At 43.6% G+C, this 20592-nt stretch overlaps 1 protein-coding gene across 1 annotated transcript in view; it reads left to right on the top strand.

Annotated features, from left to right (window-relative positions):
• LOC311016411 (uncharacterized protein) overlaps positions 1-20243 on the top strand; it is a 32574-nt gene extending 12331 nt beyond the window's left edge. The window contains exons 2-4 of the mRNA XM_084014083.1: positions 10528-10773; positions 20041-20100; positions 20210-20243. Coding sequence (XP_083870209.1) covers positions 10528-10773; positions 20041-20100; positions 20210-20228 — 325 coding nt within the window. The 3' untranslated portion in view covers positions 20229-20243. The remainder of the gene's footprint in view (positions 1-10527; positions 10774-20040; positions 20101-20209) is intronic.
• The last annotated feature ends 349 nt before the right edge of the window (positions 20244-20592 follow it).

Raw genomic sequence — 20592 nt, 5'->3', positions numbered from 1 at the left:
TTAGATTTGCCTTAAAGGCAGCTGCAGAGGAGGAGCACCTAATTGGAGTGGGTAGGCTGTTCCATAGTCTTGGGGCTGCAACGGCAAAGGCACGATCGCCCTTTCCTCGTAGCCTAGACCGGGGAACGGTCAGGAGCTGTAGATTCGAGGATATAAGAATCCTTGGGTTGGAAAGGGGGGAGAGTAGGTCACAAATGTATTGGGGGGCCAGGCCATGTAGTGCTTGAAAAACAAATAAAAGAACTTTAAACTCTGTCCTGTACTTGATGGGGAGCCAATGAAGGGATGCTAGTATGGGTGTTATGTGTTCTTGCCTCCTAGTTCCTGTTATCAATCTGGCAGCAGAATTCTGAACCAACTGTAAGCGGGATAGTGATGACTGGCTAATACCTAAATAAAGTGAGTTGCAATAGTCCAGCCTAGAGGTAATCAGGGCGTTGGTAACTGTATTAAGGTCAGAGAGGGAGAGAATTGATTTCAGTTTTGCAATGTTTCGTAGTTGGAAAAAACAACTTTTCACCACAGATTTTATTTGTTTGTCAAATTTTAAATTTTGATCGAAGATCACCCCAAGATTTCTGGCATGGGTATGAAGATTGGGCGCCAGGGGACCTAAGTGATTTATTATACCTATGGAGGAGTTTGGGGGGCCAAAGAAGACCACTTCTGTCTTCCCATCATTTAGTTGGAGATAGTTATTTGCCAACCATAGTTTGACGTCTTGGAGGCAGTCAAGAATGGACTCCAAGGTGGAGTTGTTGCTATGACCAGGTTCGAGAGGGAGATATAACTGTGTATCATCGGCGTAGCAATGATATGCGATATTGTGCTTTTGGAGAATGGAGCCTAAAGGGAGCAGGTATAGGGCGAATAGGATGGGGCCTAGAATGGAACCCTGGGGTACACCGCATGTGATTGGAGCAGATGAAGAGTAAAGATTACCGATGTTAACAGAGAAGGATCTGTTAGAGAGGTAGGAGGCAAACCACTGGAGAGCGCTGCCTTGGATACCAACCTGGTGCTCAAGCCGGTTCAGCAAGAGGGAGTGGTCAACAGTGTCGAAGGCAGAATTGAGATCTAAGAGTATTAATAAGGCGGGTTTACCAGAGTCGAGGGAGAGCAGTAGGTCGTTTGTGACTTTCAGCAGTGCTGACTCTGTACTATGCCGTGCCCTGAAACCTGACTGAAATTTGTCCATGATGTTGTTTTTATCTAAGAAGGACAGAAGCTGGGAGTAAACAATTTTTTCCATGACCTTGGATAGAAACGGGAGTTTTGAGATTGGTCGAAAATGATTTAGAACAGCAGGATCTAGGTTTGGTTTTTTGATAATTGGCTGAACAACTGCGTGTTTGAAACATGATGGAACAGAACCATTAGCCAGGCTACTATTGAGGAGGAGTGACACTGTGGGACCTAGAGTGTTAAAAGCTTCCCTCAGCAGTTGGGTGGGAACAATGTCTGTGGTACAGGTAGTCGGCCTAGTATGGGAGACAGTGTCGACAATCTGAGTGAGGGACACAGGCTCAAACCTGGTGAGAACAGCAGGGCAAGGCAGGAAGGAGGAAGGGTCAAAAGTTGAAGGTGAGATTGCAGATCGGATGTTCTCAATTTTATTTATGAAAAAATGTAGAAAGTCTTCACAACTAACAGTGGAAGGGGCAGGGCAGGGGCTAGCAGTAGGATTTAGAATAGTGTTAATTGCTTTGAATAATGATTTTGAGGAGTGGGAGTTTCTGGAGATGATGTTGGCAAAGTATGTAGCCCTTGCTGCCTTAACAGCTTGCTGGTATGTGTCAAGACAGCCCCTCATGATGTCATACAAGACTTGTAACCTGTCACTTTTCCACCTTCTTTCGGCTTTCCTACAAGACTGTCTCAGTGCGTGGGTGTTGGCATTAAGCCAGGGCTGGGTTTTAGTTTTAGGTTTGCTAGGCTTGAGGGGGGCAACAGAGTCTAGAATAAGATCATCATCGTCGTCACCATCTTCGTGGATGATTTTGTTGTTGTGGAGGACTTTTCCAAAGGCTGTAATTCACAGATGAGGAAAAGTGCCATTACTAGTTAGTGATAGTAACACACATGCTTCTTCTCTCAAACTCCAACCATGCAACCTGAAAGGGTGCCATGGCTTCATTGTTGGACAGAGAACGTCTCCTACATCACCACAACTGTCACACCTTCTTGACGTGTATTGAAGCTCGGAGTGCGGGCAGAACCCAATCTGCACTCCTCCTCTCGCCCCGGGGTGTTAGGTTGTGGTGATGCGATTGACTACTCACAGTCGGTGGTGACACAGCTGTCACTTGTTGGAGCTTGGCATGCTACTGGTGGAGGAAGGTGTTATTTCATCCTTGCCTCTTAGTCGAACCAGTGAGAGGATCTTCTCCCTCCGGACTTGGAATGTGTTTGCATTGAATGCACTGCTGTCTTTGTGGTCAGGAGAACTTGGAAGGGATCCGTGTAGTGTCTTTGCTTCCAGGGTTTTCCTGTGATTTTTGATGATCACCCAGTCTTCAGGTGATGACTGGGTGCATTCGCACTAGGTGGTGATGGAAGTGCAGCTTTCACCTGTGCATGAAGGCCATTTCCATCAACGTTGTATGATATCCAAGCCATCTTTGAGCAGATTGATGAGATGTTTTCTCCATCCATCCATCCATCTACCGCTTATCCTGTATTCAGGATCCAGCCGGGCTGGAGCCGATCCAGGCTGTCATTGGGCGAAGGGTACACCCTGGACAGGACGCCAGTCTATCACAGGGCCAACATGTAGAGACACACAACCATTCACACTCACATTCATACCTACGTGCAATTTAGAGTCACCAATTTACCTATCCCCATCCTGCATGCCTTTGGACTGTGGTAGGAAGCTGAGCATGCAAAATATGGGAAACAGCAAGTGTTACATCTGAGTAGGGTTTGGTGTACGTGGCTAAACCCATTTAATTGATGCAAACGGTTGAACCGCATTTGTCCTTATAACACGTTCTGCAAAATTAAAAACATCAGAAACCTATGCCGACGGCATCACATTTCAGTTGAGGTGGGAGGGGGAGATGCGTGCGCCATACCTTGTGTTTATTTACGTCAACATTTTGAAGATGCGTCACTAGACAAGCTGAGTTTAGCTGAGAACGTCGATCCGAGCAGATAAAAAGCCGGTAGTTGCTCGTACAAGGCCGTCGTTGTACACAGCAACACGTATATGATGCACGGCAAATTTAAGCTAATCGTAGTTCCGTCGCTCATTGAATACATCACACGGCCTGCGGTGCCGTGTCCGTCTTTCTCTTTTTACAAGAGGGGAGGAGTCACTGACACAGCAGAACATTCATCTGTCCAATAGAAATGCTCCAAACAACTTTTCTGGTTCTTTCTGTACTTCATACATATACTTATACTTTCTCAAAATCTCTGTCTATCCCTACGTTTACGTGCGAGGTGCAGTGTAATGACTGCTCCTGCATGTAATCTCCTGCTACATTACTATGTATCACATGCTTTCTCTTTCTGTCTCTTTTCTCTTCTCTGACTCTCATTTCCACATCCCAAATGCCCCCCAGTCTGCTCTGAATGGCACAATCTTTCTCTGCTTTCTCTTGGACAGAGCTGTGTATTGAGCTGCACAAGTTATCTCCATTTTCCTCAGTTGAACCTTCAACTGTCTTAATTGATTATTACTTACACCGCAAAGCAAAGTTATTTATAAATGGTACGATCGCAGCATATTTTCACTCTCCTTTCTGTGCAGTTGGCACAAAATTGATGTAATGTAACAGTACTTCTGTTCTATCAACTGAGTGAACGATAAGTCTAGTCTAGACAGGCCAAAAGTCGGGGCCTGAGATAAAGAAGTCAAAGTTTAAGTCGTCAAAACTTTTAAGCTTCGAGAGTCCAAGTCAGTTTGTCATGCGCGCTAAGAGTTTTACCTCTTTCTAAGTCATTTTCTACAGTAAGACGTCATCAATTGTTTTCAGCATGGATTGAATTGCTGCAATACATTTGGGAGAGAGGGATTTGCCCCTCTTGAACTCCCAAATAGATTACTTCTTTTTACAATTTGGAGTTTTTTCCAGGCTAGCCTTGTGTCTAAAATTTTAAGTAGCGCTACTGTGTCAATTTGTTTTTTGTCACAAATCTTTTAACCAGGAAAATAGGTGTGCACACACATAGAACAATAATGCCTAATTTTAATAAAGATTCCAATATCATTTTTATACCATCGATGGCTTCTTGTTTGAGTGGGTATTGTTTAAGGCACGGCCTATAATAAAATTTGGGTGAAGGAGGAACCTGGGACAGCGCAGGGTTTTCCATCCACTGGTATCAGTGAATACAAATCCGTGCTGTTCATGTGCCTCCAAGAGCTCTGCTGTTCTTTACAGTACTGTTCTCATTCCTGCGGTTTTCAACACTTTACCGCTAGCGCTATATTCCCCCCTGGGATCCCTTGCTGCAACCGGTCTGAAATCTATAAGGCCAAGACAACGCTGCAACCACGGCTCCCCGTTTCATTCTTCGCGCTTGTCTACCCTTACAATAACGGTTGCCCATCCCTAGTTATCTGTCTCATTATTACCCGCTGTGCACGTCAATGAATTACCAGGATTCACCGGCGTATACTAACAAATAAATACAGGTTTAACTATGACACGTCTGTCAACAACTCTCAGTGGTTGTGAGAAATACGTATTCAACATTCTTTCGCTCTGACTCTGTAAAAAAATTTCTCACCGCGTTTTCTGTTGTCCTCTCAACTGGATTGGATCGGCAATCGGGGCTCCGCTGGAGGGCAGCTTCTCACCCCTTGGGGAGGAATATGGCCTCCTGTCCATCCGACGGAGTCCAGATCACACGTCCAATCCCATCCTCGTCGCCAAGTTTGTGGTGGAAATCAGTTTATGATCAACTGATGAGAAATAAGAATACAACTCCTAACAGCGCTTTTAGTAATTTATTCTATAAAGAGTCCAAAACAGGCTAGCAGTCGCTACAGACAGACTGTAAACAGACAAAGTCTAATAAGTCAAAGCCCTCGCAAACAGGGTGTCCAAGCGACTCCTTAAGAGTCTGACCAATTCTTCAATGTTTTGAGAAGGGCTTTTTATACAGTTGTTTGTGATGTGTCATCAGAAAGCATTGTTCCGTTGTTTGTGTAGACGGAGAACTTTGTCCAGAATGTGGTGTTTGAACCACTCATCAGTGTCCATAGATCCATATTGACTTGCCAGCTGTGCTGGTGTCACAAGATGCCTTTCACAACTCATGTAACACATGACATGACATAAGTGCAGAATACAGGTTACCTCATGACACTTGGAATAGTATGAGTTAAAACTACTCAAACTACTAATTATACTATAATGAACTACTAAATGAAAAATTCCCATCACAATTACTACTGTTAATACTACTACTACTATATACTACTACTGTACTACTACCAACACCAAATGCAGATGGAACCCAAGGGCCTGGTTTGCTCGAGATTTTTGCCTTGGCACAGTCGCTGTAATGCTTGCATCTGGGTGATGTATTGATGCTGAAAATCATGAGCATATTCTAATCCTGCTCAATGTGTAAAGTGTCCTGAGATAACTTCTGTTGTGGTATGACACTACTAATAAAATGTAATCTAATTAAAAGTAGGAACAGTGTCTGCCTCCTGAAAAAAAACTGGCACATGATTCCCAGTGTTGGCCAAGTTACTTCAAAAGCGTAATGCATTATTTATTACTTGTTACTGTCATTTCAAAGTAATTAGTTACATTACAATATTACTGTCTTTGAATTGTAAGGCATTACACTACTTTTACATTACTTTTGCATTACTTTTCGCCAAAATAAAAGGAAATATGGATTTTTTGTTCTCAATAGATCTTCTTGTGTTCAATGCAGCTCATTACACAGCAGGATGTGATGTTTTTTCGCTTCAAAATAAAAGAACGAAAAACGGAAAATGACTCGTATCCCGTTATTCGTTTTTTAAAACGAAAAACGAGAAACGGAAAACGACTGGTTTACTGATATTAGATATTGTGTACATGAATGAGATTCGGGGATGAAATAACAGTGCCATTTTTCATTCCAGATTGTCCGTACATCTTTTTTAATGACCTTGAAGGCGCTGTGTTATGTTGCGAAATTACCTGAAAGCCTACCTGAGACATTTAGCTCTAAATCACTGTTCATTAACGCTCTGACAGCGTCTGACGCTCGCGTTTTGAAGTAAACCTACTGTTTTAAACTCGCACCAAAAGCGTTATGACGCTGACATAAAAGCGGTTCAAAACCGACGAGGAGAATCGCCTCTTCGCCGCCACCGACGAGGAGAATCGCCTCTTCGCCGCCACCCTCAGCTGTTGATCCTCGGTGTGACGGCCGGGGTCGGCTGCGCTCTGACCGACCGGGAGCCGCTCCGTGAGTCGGTGTCCAGCTCATGGAGCCTGCTAACCACAGCGATTAATTAACATAGTGTAGAGTTACACGGACCGGCTTTCACACTTTTCCAAAAGTGGAGCGTATGCCCATCTCGCGATCGTGAATGTAGAGTCAATTGATTTCGGGTTTAAAATGCATTGTAACGCGCGTTACTGAGATTTGTACCGAGTAAAATATTACCAGTTTTTCTTTTGTAATGCCTTACATTACCGCGTTACAGCAAAACGTAATGCATTACAGTAATGCATTACTTTTGTAACGCGTTACTCCCAACACTGATGATTCCACAGAAGAGGCGCTTGATGGCTGAAAGCACTGGCATCCACTCTAATTTTGGAGTATACGAATGACAAGTAACACTACATTCTGAAAATGCAGTGCTCTGGTAGGAAAGTAGGGGTGAATGAGCTCTTTAAGATATGATGGTGCCTGACCATTAAGAGCTTTGCAGATGAGGAGAAGGATTTTTTTTATCTATTCTGTTTTTTACTGGGAGCCAGTGCAGAGAAGCTAATACAGGAGGAAGGTCATCCCTTTTTGTAGTGTTGGGGTAGTAGCAGGAGCAGAGTTGGTTATCAACAGCTAATTATTAATGTCAATATGATTATCGATGGGGCTGCACGGTGGTGTAGTGGGTAGCACTCTCGCCTCACAGCAAGAGGGTCCTGGGTTCGATTCCTGGGTCGGCCCGGGTTCCTTCCGTGTGGAGTTTGCATGTTCTCCCCGTGTAAGCGTGGGTTCTCTCGGGTTCTCCGGCTTCCTCCCACAGTCCAGAGACATGCATGGGGATAGGTTAATTGATGACTCTAAATTGCCCGTAGGTGTGAATGTGAGTGTGAATGGTCGTTTGTCTCTACATGTCGGCCCTGTGATAGACTGGCGTCCTGTCCAGGGTGTACCCTGCCTTCGCCCAATGATAGCTGGGATCGGCTCCAGCCCCCCCGTGACCCTGAATACAGGATAAGCAGTAGACGATGGATGAATGGATGGATGATTATCAATATTAATAATTATATATAATAATTAATATATTATCATGATATAATCATGATAAACGGGGCACCACCCTGGGATCAGGGAAAAGATAACCAAAAACTGTATTCAGTCTCAATATAAAGGTTTTATACTCACATGACAATCATCGTGATCATTTGCATAAAAGTATAAAAACAATCGAACAATTAAAAAGGCGTGAAATTCGAGCACTAGCCTTCACAACCTGCTGTTTTCCAGTGACATATACACAACAAGCACAAGAGACCGCTAGTTATAATATAATAAGATTTATTAAAATCAGTAATAATGATCACAATCAATAACACTGCAAATAACAAAGCCTTATTACCTAACTACCTAACACACAAAGCTAAGCTAAACAAAGGAAGAGACACACGTGGAGTGTGTGTGTGTGTGCGTGTGTGTGTGTGTGTGTGTGTGTGTGTGGAGAGAGAGAGAGAGAGAGAGAGAGAGAGAGAGAGAGAGAGAGATGGCCGGGCGCGACCACCAGATGGAGCTATTCCTCACAGCGTTCAGGGGCGGAGCCACTGACGTCAGATGGAGTAGCGAGAGAGGGAGAGAGAGAGAGAGGGAGAGATGGCCGGGTGCAGCCACCAGATGGAGCTATTCCTCACAGCGTTCAGGGGCGGAGCCACTGACGTCAGATAGAATCGCGAGAGAGGGAGAGAGAGCGAGAGATGGCCGGGTACAGCCACCAGATGGAGCTATGTCCTTTAGCGTCCGGATACGGAAACAGCTGGCGTAGGATACGTGTGGGGGCGGTGTATGTGTGTGCACATGTGTGTTAGCCAGAACAAAGCGAGAGAGAATGCGCGCGTAATACACAAAGGATCTGTAAGCTATTACCATCACACGGGAGCCCGTGAATGAACTGGCGTTCGTTCGGCGGGACCCCGGTCTTTTAACTGATGGTAGATCACTTACTGAGGTTGGACACGCATTGTTACCGAAATGAAACCCAGCGGCGTGGGTGTACAAAATCAGCATTCAAATACAACAACACAGAAAACAACGGACTCAGCGATCCGTGATCAAAACTTAAAACACGTTAACAAGAATTACAAGCATATCCTACACTATCAAACTTATGTCTCTGCCCAGACTGATAGCTTCTTACTGGTGTCGTTGCGTAGGCTGCGAGTCCGTCCCGGCGATGGCGGGCGGCGGCGATAGTTGGTGAGTCTCCGGCTTCAGCGGGGGACGTGATGAGTCGCCTAAGTCCAGACGAGAGTGGGGCGTTTTCCTCTCGTTGATCAAGGTCGAATAAAGAAACCGTTTGTGTTTCTTCCTTCCGCGGGCAACAATATAATCGTGGCTTGGCGATTTGGTCAGCTGACTCCAGACAGGAGCTGGTAGCTGGAATGCAGGAACCGATTTTGTTCCTCTTCTGCAGGCGAACACAGAGAATCGTGCGGTTGTGGCAATCTCTCAGGATCCAAAAACGAGTAAAAGAAAAAGAGGGCGAGTCGCGGAAAACGGGGAAAAACAGTCTGTCGCTCGTCCAGCGAGATCGGGGAGAAGACTGTGGCCTAGGACAAAGGAAACGCTGCAGACGTTATAAGTGGGCCTCCTGTTGCAGCGGTGTGCTGCGGTGGAGGAGTCGCCCCCTGTTGCAACGTGGTGTTGCGATGGAAGAGGCGAGTTCTTAAGGCGGCGCCGGTTTATATAGCTCACGGCTGCTCCCGGGGACCCCCTGGGGTACCTGTGGTTGTCAGCCAATAGGGCACCAGTTGTGTGACGTTGCACTTCGCACCTCGGTGAGAAGTGAAACTAAAATGGAGGTTGTAGTTTTTTATCTCCTTTGTTCCTTTGTTCTGACCGCATGTGGAGGCTTTTGTAGGCCGCATTGTGTAGTCCTAATGGTGAGGTCCCAGCAGTAGTTTTAGTCAGAACATGTGCATCCTGGACGAACTGGAGATAATAAGGAATTGCAATAATTCAACCTTAAGGTAACAAATGTATGGACTAGTTTTTCTGTATCTCTTTGAGATAGGATGGGCCTGATTTTAGCACTGTTACACAGGTGAAAGAAGGTTGTCCTTGTAGTTTGTTTAATGTGTGAAGGACAGATCCTGATCAAAGATAATTCTGAGGTTTCTTGCGGTAGTGTTTGAGGTGATTGACAATCCAGTCAATGGAAGCTATATCTTTAGACAATCATTTTCGGAAGAACAAACAAGTACAATAACTTTACGTCTTATCTGAATTATCCAGAAATTGCAGGTCAGCAGGTTTTTATATTGTCAATACATGCTTGGAGTTTAACTAATATAAATGAGTATCATCTGCAAAACAATGAATTCCTGCGGTGCGATTGTGGCATATTGAGGGTCTTCTTTCCTGGATTACAGTGGGATCCCTGTTCAAAAATGCCTTGTGTGTATGTGTGTGTGTGTGAAAGAGAGAGTACAGTCAAGCAAAATGGGCCTCATGGATGGGGTGGGGGGGGAAATGGTGGAAGTTCTCCCATTTCCATGCCATCGTATCCCAAGGCACTCCTCTAAAGTTACTCAGTGTCTGTAGCTGCAGCCGGTGAGTCTCACATCACCACATTCATTAAAGCACCACTGTAACCAGATAAATTTGAGTGGACCCACATCACCAGCATATTTTGTTGTATGGCGGTCATTTAGCCAAGCACAATGTTCCTCTCACCTCTCCTCCTTCAGCACTTTATACCAGCTCTATCTTCTCGTCAGAAACCACAGTACAGGCCGCTTTACTTCAGGTCCAGTGTGGTTAATGAGAGATGTGAGGTGCCAACAAGGTAAATCACTTAGCACTAGCTTGAGAGCTGGCACAGTGACAACAATGTAGGCCTGGGTATGTGCTTCAAGAGAAATTCACTAAAAAAGCCTGTAGTTACACTCATGTTCAAAAGCACAGGCATCTCCAAAAACAGATTGAAATACAGTATGTAAAGACCTTTCAGTGTGTGGTGTGCCCTTGCTTTTATATCTGTGATTAAAAAAGGGCCACACAGGAATGAGTACACTGAGTAATGCTGGCATGTATTGATTTTCTGTCTCTGCTCAACCCCCCCCCCCCCCCCCCCCCATTCAGGAAGCCTTGTCTGACTCTGTACGAACCCCTGTTTGTGAGGCGTTACTGGAGGCCGGAGCTGCCCAGCTTCTCCACCCCACACCAGGGGACGGGTGGGTACTGGTGGAGTCCCCAGAGGTATCAGGAGGTGGGGTCTACATGGAGGGACACACGCCGGCACCAAGTGGTTTTCCCTGGCAACACTGGCTTCTCTGATGTGCCCTCAAGTCTGAATGCAGGCTACTGCCACATCCACCCCACATTGGTGTAAGTAGACCGCTGAGACCCCAGGCTTTTAAGCATACCTCCATGCATGTGTGTGTTGACATTGTGCTCTTTTATCATGACAGACCATGATAATGACAATGACAAACCAGTTAGTACTCAATCAGCACTCCACAAGCTTATCAGAGGCCAGGCGTGGAGCCACAGTCAGGAGCTCTCCTCACGCCGTCACCCAGCTTGTATGTCACCAAGGCCAAATCTTCAGCCGGAGACCATTAGGTCGTCAGAAACCATGGTCACCTCTTGTCAATGCTGTGTTCATCACTAACCTGTAAAATCTGGAGTCTCATAATGCAGAGAGAATTTGGAGGGAATCTACAAGGATACATTTTACATTTTTTAAATTCAATTCAATTTTATATATATTTTGTGTCATATCACAACAGAATTCATCTCAGGACACTTAACACATTGAGCAGGACTAAAATACGCTCATGATTTTCACAGTCAATACAATTTCAAAATAACTGCATTAATAGGCTTTTAGGCAGAAATCTCCTGCAGCCCAGGCCCTTGGGTTCCAACTGCATTTGGTGTTGGTAGTAGTATAGTAGTAGTATCATTAGCAGTAGTGGTAGTATTAACAGAAGCAATAGTATCAACAATAGTAGTCCATGGTAGCAGGCACAGCCAAGCCGAGATGGATCCACCCCAACCATGTCGCCGTAGACCAAAAAGCAGTAGTAGTTGATCAGTCACACAGCGGGCAGGTTCGCCCAAAATTATTTTATCAAGGCTAATGGTCTTAACTAGCGGCTCTAATGATAGGCCTAAACAGGAGGGCAGCAGCGCTTATGATAAGGGGAAATCCTCGCGGCTGGTTTGGCTCATCAACATTCTGTTTTACCCCGTTGCCATAGCAAGGCATCCCCCGCGCCTACCTCCCCTCAGCTGGCGAGTTTGACAGTGCGTGCCTCGTTCACATACATCGCTACTCGCCTGTCACTCGCTTTCTCGCTGAATTCTACTCGCTGGCAAAAAAAGTCACTGCCGCCAGCGGCTAGTTTCAAGTGGCAACTCTCTGTGGAACTCTCTGTTGACGTCAACTGTCAATCATCTCTATTCTACATTCCGATTGGTACTTGCTTGGTACTCGCTTCACTCGCATCGCAGAAAGTTAAAATTATTTGATCTCCGATCGCCCACATCGCATCGCCTGTCCTAGCCACATTCTGCTAGAACACATTCACATTCCATTGACAGTTGTCGCTCAGAGATGGGCGAGTGGGGACGTATGTGCACGGGGCTTCAGTCAAAACCAAAACACCAAGGAAGGCTGAGGAATAGTCACCCACTTATATTAATAATAATAGTCATAATAAACTAATAGTATAAAGGCTCAGCACTGTGTTTTAGTCATTTTTGTTTTCATCTTTTCTTGAATGCTTAAATCCTCAACCCCATTTAGTATGTCAACATTTGTATCAGTACCAGCAGTTTGTAAGAAATTGGTCAGTAATTGACATGTCATATTTTGGTTCTCAAAATTCACCAAATTGATGCATTAAAATGAAATTATTCAAAATATGATTTGCATTTTTTCTTTATATCATAAGGAAGATAGCATTTCATGTTTCGTATACGGTAGATAGAACCTATTCAGAGGGAAATTCAGCTTCTCAGAAGAATTGCCGCTTATCAATTAATCGATCATCGATCGATAAGATAAAACAACTATCGATTAATGAATTACTCGATAATTTGCATCTCTATGTGTCACTATAAATAAATCCCCCGGCAGTCTAGGCCTATAACAGCTTAACTAAGAGCTGGCTCAGGGCAAACCTGAGCCAGCCCTAACTATAAGCATTGTCAAAGAGAAAGGTTTTAAGCCTACTCTTAAAAGTGGGAACAGTGTCTGCCTCCAGAACCGGAAGATGGTTCTAGAGAAGAGGAGCTTGATGACTGAAAGCTCTGGCACCTGTTCTAATTTTGGAGGCTTTAGGAACTACAAGTAAGCCTTTATTCTGAGAGTGTAGTGCTCTAGTGGGACAGAAGGGTTTAATGAGCTATTTAAGATATGATGGTGCCTGACCATTAAGAGCCTGGTAAGTGAGAGAAGGATTTTAAATTCTATTCTGGATTTTACTGGGAGGCAGTGCAGAGGAGCTAATACAGGAGAAATGTGATTCCTTTTTCTAGTTTTAGTCAGAACACACGCTACGGCATTCTGGACCAGCTGGAGAGCTTTATGTGATGTATTTGAACAGCCTGATAATTAGGAAGTGCAATAGACCAGCCTTGAGGTAATGAATGCATGGACATGTTTTTCTGCATCTTTTTGAGACAGCATTAGCCTCATTTTAGCAATGTAACGCAGTTGAAAGTAGGCTGTCCTTGTAGTTTGTTTAATATGAAAGTCAAAGGACAGTTCCTGATCAAAGATAACTCCAAGGTTTCTTACAGTAGTACTTGAGGCAATGGCAATCCCATCAATAGTGACTATATCGTTAGACAGCGAGCTTCGGAGGAGTTTAGGCCCAAGTACAATAACTTAAGTTTAACATCAGGAAATTCCAGGTCATCTAGGTTTTTATGTCAACAACACATGTTTAACTAGCTGATTGGTTTCTTCAGGCTTGATTGATAGATATATTTGAGTATCATCTGCATGATAATGGAAGTTTATAGATTGTCTTCTAATGATGTGATACGACTTTCTGATTTGATATTGGTCTGTAGTTTGTGTTATGTCCATGGGACATATGTGAGTGTGTGTGTTGTGTTAACCCTCCCTGCCAGAGGGAGGTGCTGCTCCGTTGTGTGTGTGTGTTTTTCTCTGTGTCTCTGTGCAGGTGGTGATTGGTCGGGAGCTGATTTTACCAGCTTTAAAAGGATGTCTCTAGCGAGGACTGCTCTCTCTCTCGCTACCCTTTCGCTGACTCCCAGCTTGACCGAGCTGTCGATCATTGGAACCGTGTTATTGTGATTGTGAATATTGTTGTGTTTAGAGCCAGAGTTCCTTCTGTGTGTGTGATTTTGGTTTTGATGCCCATAGTGGCTTATTTAAAAAGCAGTCCGGGTAGGTAGGGGTGAGTAGCCATTTTATTTTGGGAACCTCTTTTCTCTTGTTTTGTGTTAGGGAGGCAGGTAAGAAGCCTGTGTTTTCCTTTCTCATTATTTCCTTTGGTAGGCAAGCTAGTTCCTAAAATAAGAGTTTTGTTTGTTTTGTTGGCCGTGCTCACCCTGAAGTCAAGCTACCATTTGAATAAATTTGTGTTGGACTGCATCCACGTGTTTTTGTCATTGTTGGGGGTTGGGGAAAAAGGGAGTAGAGCACCTTTATGTTGCACTCAGGTTGCCCCTAGGCCGGGGCGTAACATTTGCTAAAACCCCAGGATCTAGAATAGGCTTATTAAGAAGAGGTTTAATTACAGTTACGTTAAATGACTCTGGCACATAGCCTGTTAATAAAGACACATCGATCATATCTAATAAGGATGTGCTAACTTAGGGTAAGACTTCTGTGAGTAGCTTAGTTGGTATCGGATCTAGGAGACAGGTTGAAGGTTATGATGAAGAGATCATTGACGTTAGTTGGTTAAGGTTGATTGGAGAAAAGCAGTCTAAATACAGTATATATCTGGTCTTAATGCTATTTCTAAGATTTTTGAGTTTGAGGGTAACGTGGTTTCAATTGAAGGCAAGACGTGAGTTATTTTGTATATGATAGCTAAAATTGCATCATTAAAAAGTTCATAAAATCATTACTACTAAGATCTCGAGGAATACATGGCTCAGTAGAGCTGTGACTGTCAGCCTGACTACAGTACTGAAAAGTAATCTAGGTTTGTTTTTATTTTCCTCTATTAAAGATGAGTAGTAGGCTGCTCTGGCATTACGGAGAGCCTTCTTATACGTTTTAAGACTTCCACTTCCAGATTCTTCCAGTTTGGTGGAGCGCCAGATTATTTCAGGATTACGCAATTTTTGTTTTAATTTAGGAGTTTGGGAGTTATACCATGGAGCTAATTTACTTTGATTTATAGTTTTCTGTTTTAGAGGAGCAACATAGTCAAGAGTCGTTCTCAGTAAGCTTCCAGATTCATCTATAAGAGAATCGATTAAAATGAACATAGAAGTCCTCTGTTTCATTAAGACGTGGCATAGAACTCAAGATTGGTGGAATCACTTCCTTAAATTTAGCTACAGCTCTATCCGATAGACACCGAGAGTAGTAGCTTTTTTCTAGAGGAGCGTAGTCCAGTAGCAATAATTCAAAAGTTATTAAGAAATGGTAAGATAAAGAAGAATTTTGAGGAAAGATTATTAAGTGTTCAATTTCAACGCCACAATATAAGACGAGGTTGAGAGTGTGGCTTTGACAGTGAGTTTGTAGACTCTGAATGAAGAATTTATTAATGGAGTAAACGTTACACTAAGGCTGTCATTTACAACGCCCACATGGACATTAAAATCCCCCACAATTATTACTTTATCTGATTTAAGGACTAAACCTGATAGAAACTCAGAATTGAGAATTTGGAGCAGGAGCAAGATACACTATAACAAACAGAATTGACCACGTTTTCCAGTTTGGCTTTTGAAAGGCTGAGAATCAGGCTCTCAATGGAGTTATAATTTAGTTTTGGTTTTGGATTGATTGATAGGTTTGAATCAAAAATGGCTGCAACTCCTCCTCCACGTCTACTGTCTCGAGATATACAGTATGAGTATTAATATGGCGGGGAGGACTAGCATTGTTTAAGCAAACATAGTCTTCATCACGCAGCCAGGTTTCAGGCAGAATAAATCAATATGATTATCTGATATTAAATCAATGACTAATACTGTTTTAGATGAGATATCTAATGTTTAAGAGTCCACATTTAATTCCCCTATTTTGTTGTACTCAGCAGTGCAGTGCTCAGTTTTATTAGGTTTTCATGTGAAATCCCTCTTCTGTTAGACTGAATTAATTGAAGTGGTCAGGAGACAGACACCTATGTGGGTTTTGGTTGGGTGACTGTTCTAATGGAGACGCAGAGAAGTGTGTAAGACTATAACTCTGCTTCCTGGTCTCAACACTAGTTTGTCATGTTTTAGGACTACCAATCAAATCAGCAATGTTTGCAAGGCTGCCAATTATCAACAAAGCAGCTATACTTGTCATCACTAGTAAAGTTTGGCAGGGGACCAGAGAAAACTACGTAGTCCGACATTGTTTAGTGACCTTCGATTGGCGTATTCGGGTGTCATTAACGCAAACGTGACTAACAATCCTACCATATTTACGTTTATCCTTAGCCAGCAGTTTCAATTGAGTTCAATGTCGCACGCTCTGGCCCCTGGGACAAATTTGACTAAAGTCGCTAAGTGCCGCTATTTTCACGTCTCACAATGGAGCTACCAATTACCAGAGTTGGCTTCTCAGGGGATCTGTCGCTGAGTGGGGAAAATCGTTTGGACACGTGAACATGGCGGTTAACCGTGGGCTTCGGTTTAGTGCTATGCCTCCTGAACCCCCATGAACCCAGCCTCCCGGCTGCTTGGGGTTGGCCGGGGGATGGCTAGGAGCTACTACAGCTTCCGTCAGCTGGCTGATTACAGCAGCAGCCGACGGAGGATTGTTAGTGCGGAGCTTCCAAATCATTTATCCTCGCCTCTAAAGCAAAATGTGAACTACATTTATTACATGTACCCTTATCAGTAATGGAGGCAGAGAAGTAGCTAAACATTAGACACACTGGGCAGGAGAGAACAGAAGAAGGAGAGGGAAAGAGAGGCTAGCTGTTGCACTGAAGTAGCTAACAGATCTGCTCTGTCGATTGAGGCAATTGGTATAACAGCAGAGGACGTGTGATGTACAGGGTCCGGGGAGAGATTTCCAACACCCCATCACAGAAAAACGGCTGGGGAATCAAGATAGAAAGAAAGAGAGAAAATTATGGAAAGAGGAAGAAGTACACGAAATGTGGGTCCTTGAGAGGACAAAAGTTATGTGATGAGGAAGGGAGAGTTGAAGAGAATGGCAAGAGATGGTTTTGAGTGATAGGGAGAAAGATTGATGGTCAGGGGGGAAAAAGAGAGTAGAAAAAAGGACAGAAGTGGAAAGGGAGAAAAAGCCAGGGGCCTAATGGGCTCGTGGCTAATCAATCCTGAGTGATGGCCACTTTAGAGTGGGCGAGGCTGACAGATGGAGACCATCTCTTTGCTTTAGCTATCCCCTGACTCCCTGTCTCCTAACTCACCATGCAGGAACACATCAGCAACCCTCTCCAGAGGGCATTGGACATCATGTACATGCAGCACACATGGAGACATACTCGGCCCAGCCAGCATATAACACATCTGCCAATGCATTTATCATGTGAGAAACGGCCATATCAGGGGTCCATACTGTGAATCCTTACAGACGGGTTTGAATGAGTGCAGCATTGTGTTTAGATTGATTCTCCTTAAGGATTGATTGGACTAAATGAACAATGGGATCACTCCTTACACTGGAGATAGGAGGGGTTAATGAGTTACTACTCAGGCAACCACAATGGTACTCCTTGTACACTTGTCATCAGTGAGACGAACGAGGAGAAACAGTTCCTTTTCATACAGATTAGTGTATAAATCAGTATGTGCCACTGCAGCTAGAAAGACACATATTTTCCACATGACTGTGCAAACCATAGCATTTGGACAGAATTGGACAAGAGGGTAATGAACAGGGGCAACAAACAAAATTGAGGCAAAAACAAAAATGTAATATCTGTAAATGGTGTAGTTATTGCTAAATACACAGGGATTGTGGAGGTTAAATGATTATCTTCTTCTTTACTGTAATCAATATTGTATGCTGCAATACATGGTAAAGCAACTACTCCTATAGCAACAGTGTCGTAGGAGCACAGCCATTCACTACCAACAATGTCATATTTCGATTTCCCCAGCAGCATCACAAGTATAGTCCTGGAATTCCAGGTTGTTTACAATCTTCTACTGAATCCGAATCGGGCCAATCAAGACAGCTGTATCATAAATTGCACTCTGCTGGCCCTGTTAAAAAAATTAATTCAGTGACAGTCTGCTTGGACAGGGGACAGCGCCGAGGTCTGCACTGATAGATTGTCAACAGGCAGTCACATTTTGCTCTCACTATCAGCAGGGATGCTGCCATCCCAGGCATGCTCGCAGACCCACACGCCTCTTATGCTGCAATGTCAACAGCTCTAAGACTCCAGTTGCTACTGTGTGCTTGTTTACCTCGACATGTACGTTCATCTGAGCACACATGCATGTGTCACACACGTTTTCTTTGTGTGCTTTATACAAGCCAACACTCCTTTGCCAATCCTCTTGCAAGGGGAATGTCTCTGTTTCACTCACCCAGCTGTCAATTCAACAATCAGTCAGTCAGTCGGTAAGACATGCAGGCAGGCAGCAATGCAATTCTTCCCCTAGACTCTGCTGGGGCTTAGATCCCTCACTTCCTGAGCCATGGAAAAGGGTCAAAGCACAAGCCACAGATGGCAGAACCCGGGCCGAGCATTGGAGAAATCCAACTCTGCTCGGGGTTAGAGAGCTAGAAGGTCGAGAAGGCAGAGAGAGGGGAAAAAGAAATGGATCTGGCTGGAAGCGAGGGAGGAAACAGAGCAGAGGCAGGCCGTTTGTTTCCACAACCCAGCGCGCACACACACACTGGAACACATCCATTAGGATTAAGCCAGAAACGATTTCTATACAGATGATGAGGTATTCTATCAATGTATATCCATTTTCATGCCTAATTTCAAGGGTTTCCAAGTTTTAACAGTGTCGAGTTAACAGTGATGCATGCTTGTAAAAATCACAAATACTCATATCTCTTTAGTTACCATGAACAGTGCATTTTAGGAAAAGAAGCTGCAAATCCACTGACATTTTGAAAAGCAAAACCTGGCCTATTGGTGCTGTGAGAAAATCACCTGCTGAGCTTGGTAATTGAATGGCACTGTTCTGCTATCATTATCCCGGTTCACCTCCAAGCAGCTTTCATGCTCAATAATGAAGTCTTTTGTTTTTGAGTTAACTGATTAGGGCTCCTGATATATAATTAAATTCACAGTGAATAGTCACGAGGATTGTCTCTGTTTCATTATTAGGACATTTTGGTCTTACAGGAGATGAAAAATCTCCTCTTTGTGGCTTTGTGGTTAAAAATATAATTTGCAAAGCAATTACATTACTTAACAATTACTCAACAGCAAAAGTAAGTTAGTTACTACTTTCTACTTTGCTCCCTCTTCCTCCTCTCTGTCTCATCAACATACATAAGATCTGTCAACTAATGCCTAAATCCTGAATATGGCATTGCCTAATAATATACACTATATTGCCAAAAGCATTCACTCACCCATCCAAATAATTGAAATCAGGTGTTCCAATCACTTCCATGGCCCCAGGTGTATAAAAACAAGCACCTAGGCATGCAGCCTGTTTCTACAAACATTTCTGAAAAAATGGGTCGCTTTTACTAAGAATAGTAAAAGACAAATAGGCTTTACAGAAATGCTTCTTTTGAAAGTATATCCTTTCTACATACTATGATGCTATAATCCTAAAACTCTATGTATACCCTTTCTTCAGTATTACATTATTCTGAAAATAAAGACTAAAAGAAACATTTAAAAACGAAACCAAAAATAAATACAAGCCAAATTGTTTGGGTAGCTCCAGCCCCCCTGAATTACGCACGCAATTAGACTGAACTGCTGCTTCTGCCTGGGTACTCTGAGACACAAGTTAGTCATTAAGGACCGAAAATCAGAGAAGTTAAGTGTTAATGCTTGACATCTACACTTGCGTCAATGCACAGAGCCTCCCATGAAAGAAGATGTTGTGTAGTAGAAGGCGGCATGCTGAACAGGTGACAACTAAGCCTCGCCCCTCCCAGAGACAGCCAGCCAGGCTCAGTTTACTGTAGAAAGTCACACAGCAGATGGTGTCCAAGGAAGTGAATTAGCACTGAGGCCATGTCCACACACACCAGATGGGGGAAGAAGAGACAAAGAAACTGGGGGAGAAAAACAATGACATAAAGGCAGAACAGCCAAGGTGGTGTGTACGGAGGGGAGCTAGGCTTTGTATGAGCTCATTTGTTTGTTTGCTTGTGTGTGCTTGTGTCAGTGTTGGCCCAATGTGAGCCCTGGTCAAGTTCAAAGGCCTGTCCACTGAGATTATACCCATTCATTGACTCAATTAATTAATTGTACATATGTTTTGTGAAGTAAAGCTGTTCACACATGCTGATTTGTGTTTTGTTTACTGGTTGAAAAGGTGGAGGTATCGCTGGCAAAAACTGAGGGAGAGGGTGCCTCAAGTGCTGAAAAGAAGAGAGTAAGAAACTGAATCCCCCCCCCAAAAAAAAATAAATCTAACTTCAGTGGTTTGTTCCTCAACCTGTTTCTAATGATGTTTTTTCTCTTTTGGTCCCTTTCTCATTCAGTAATTTTAAAGTCCTATGAGGTTACTTTAGATTCACCCCTGACACTTGATACTACTACATACATATACGCGTGACGAGAAGACGGCTGCAATTTATGTTGAAGCTGGAGGGAAACAACCACATTTTAGTCAAGGTAATCTCATAGTGTAAATGGTTCAGGAATGGGCTCTGGACAACACGACTTAAATACCACACAGATGTGGCCTATCCATGATGCAATCGAGCAAGGAATTTAGTTGTGGTGCCTTCAGCCACAGTATTGTGTTGATGGGCTGTTGAATTTAAGACTGTATTCAAGGTTGTAAAAAGAAACGTCAGAATAAAGTACTGCTGTAACCTAACTCTGAAAATGTCCCTGGCTATCTCGTTTTTCAATCTTCCAG

This window comes from Eutrigla gurnardus (assembly GCF_963514095.1).
Source record: "Eutrigla gurnardus genome assembly, chromosome: 7".
Classification (NCBI taxonomy): Eukaryota; Metazoa; Chordata; class Actinopteri; order Perciformes; family Triglidae; genus Eutrigla; species Eutrigla gurnardus.
Note: the sequence above shows the minus strand (reverse complement) of the source record. Positions and strands in the feature narration are given on the sequence as shown.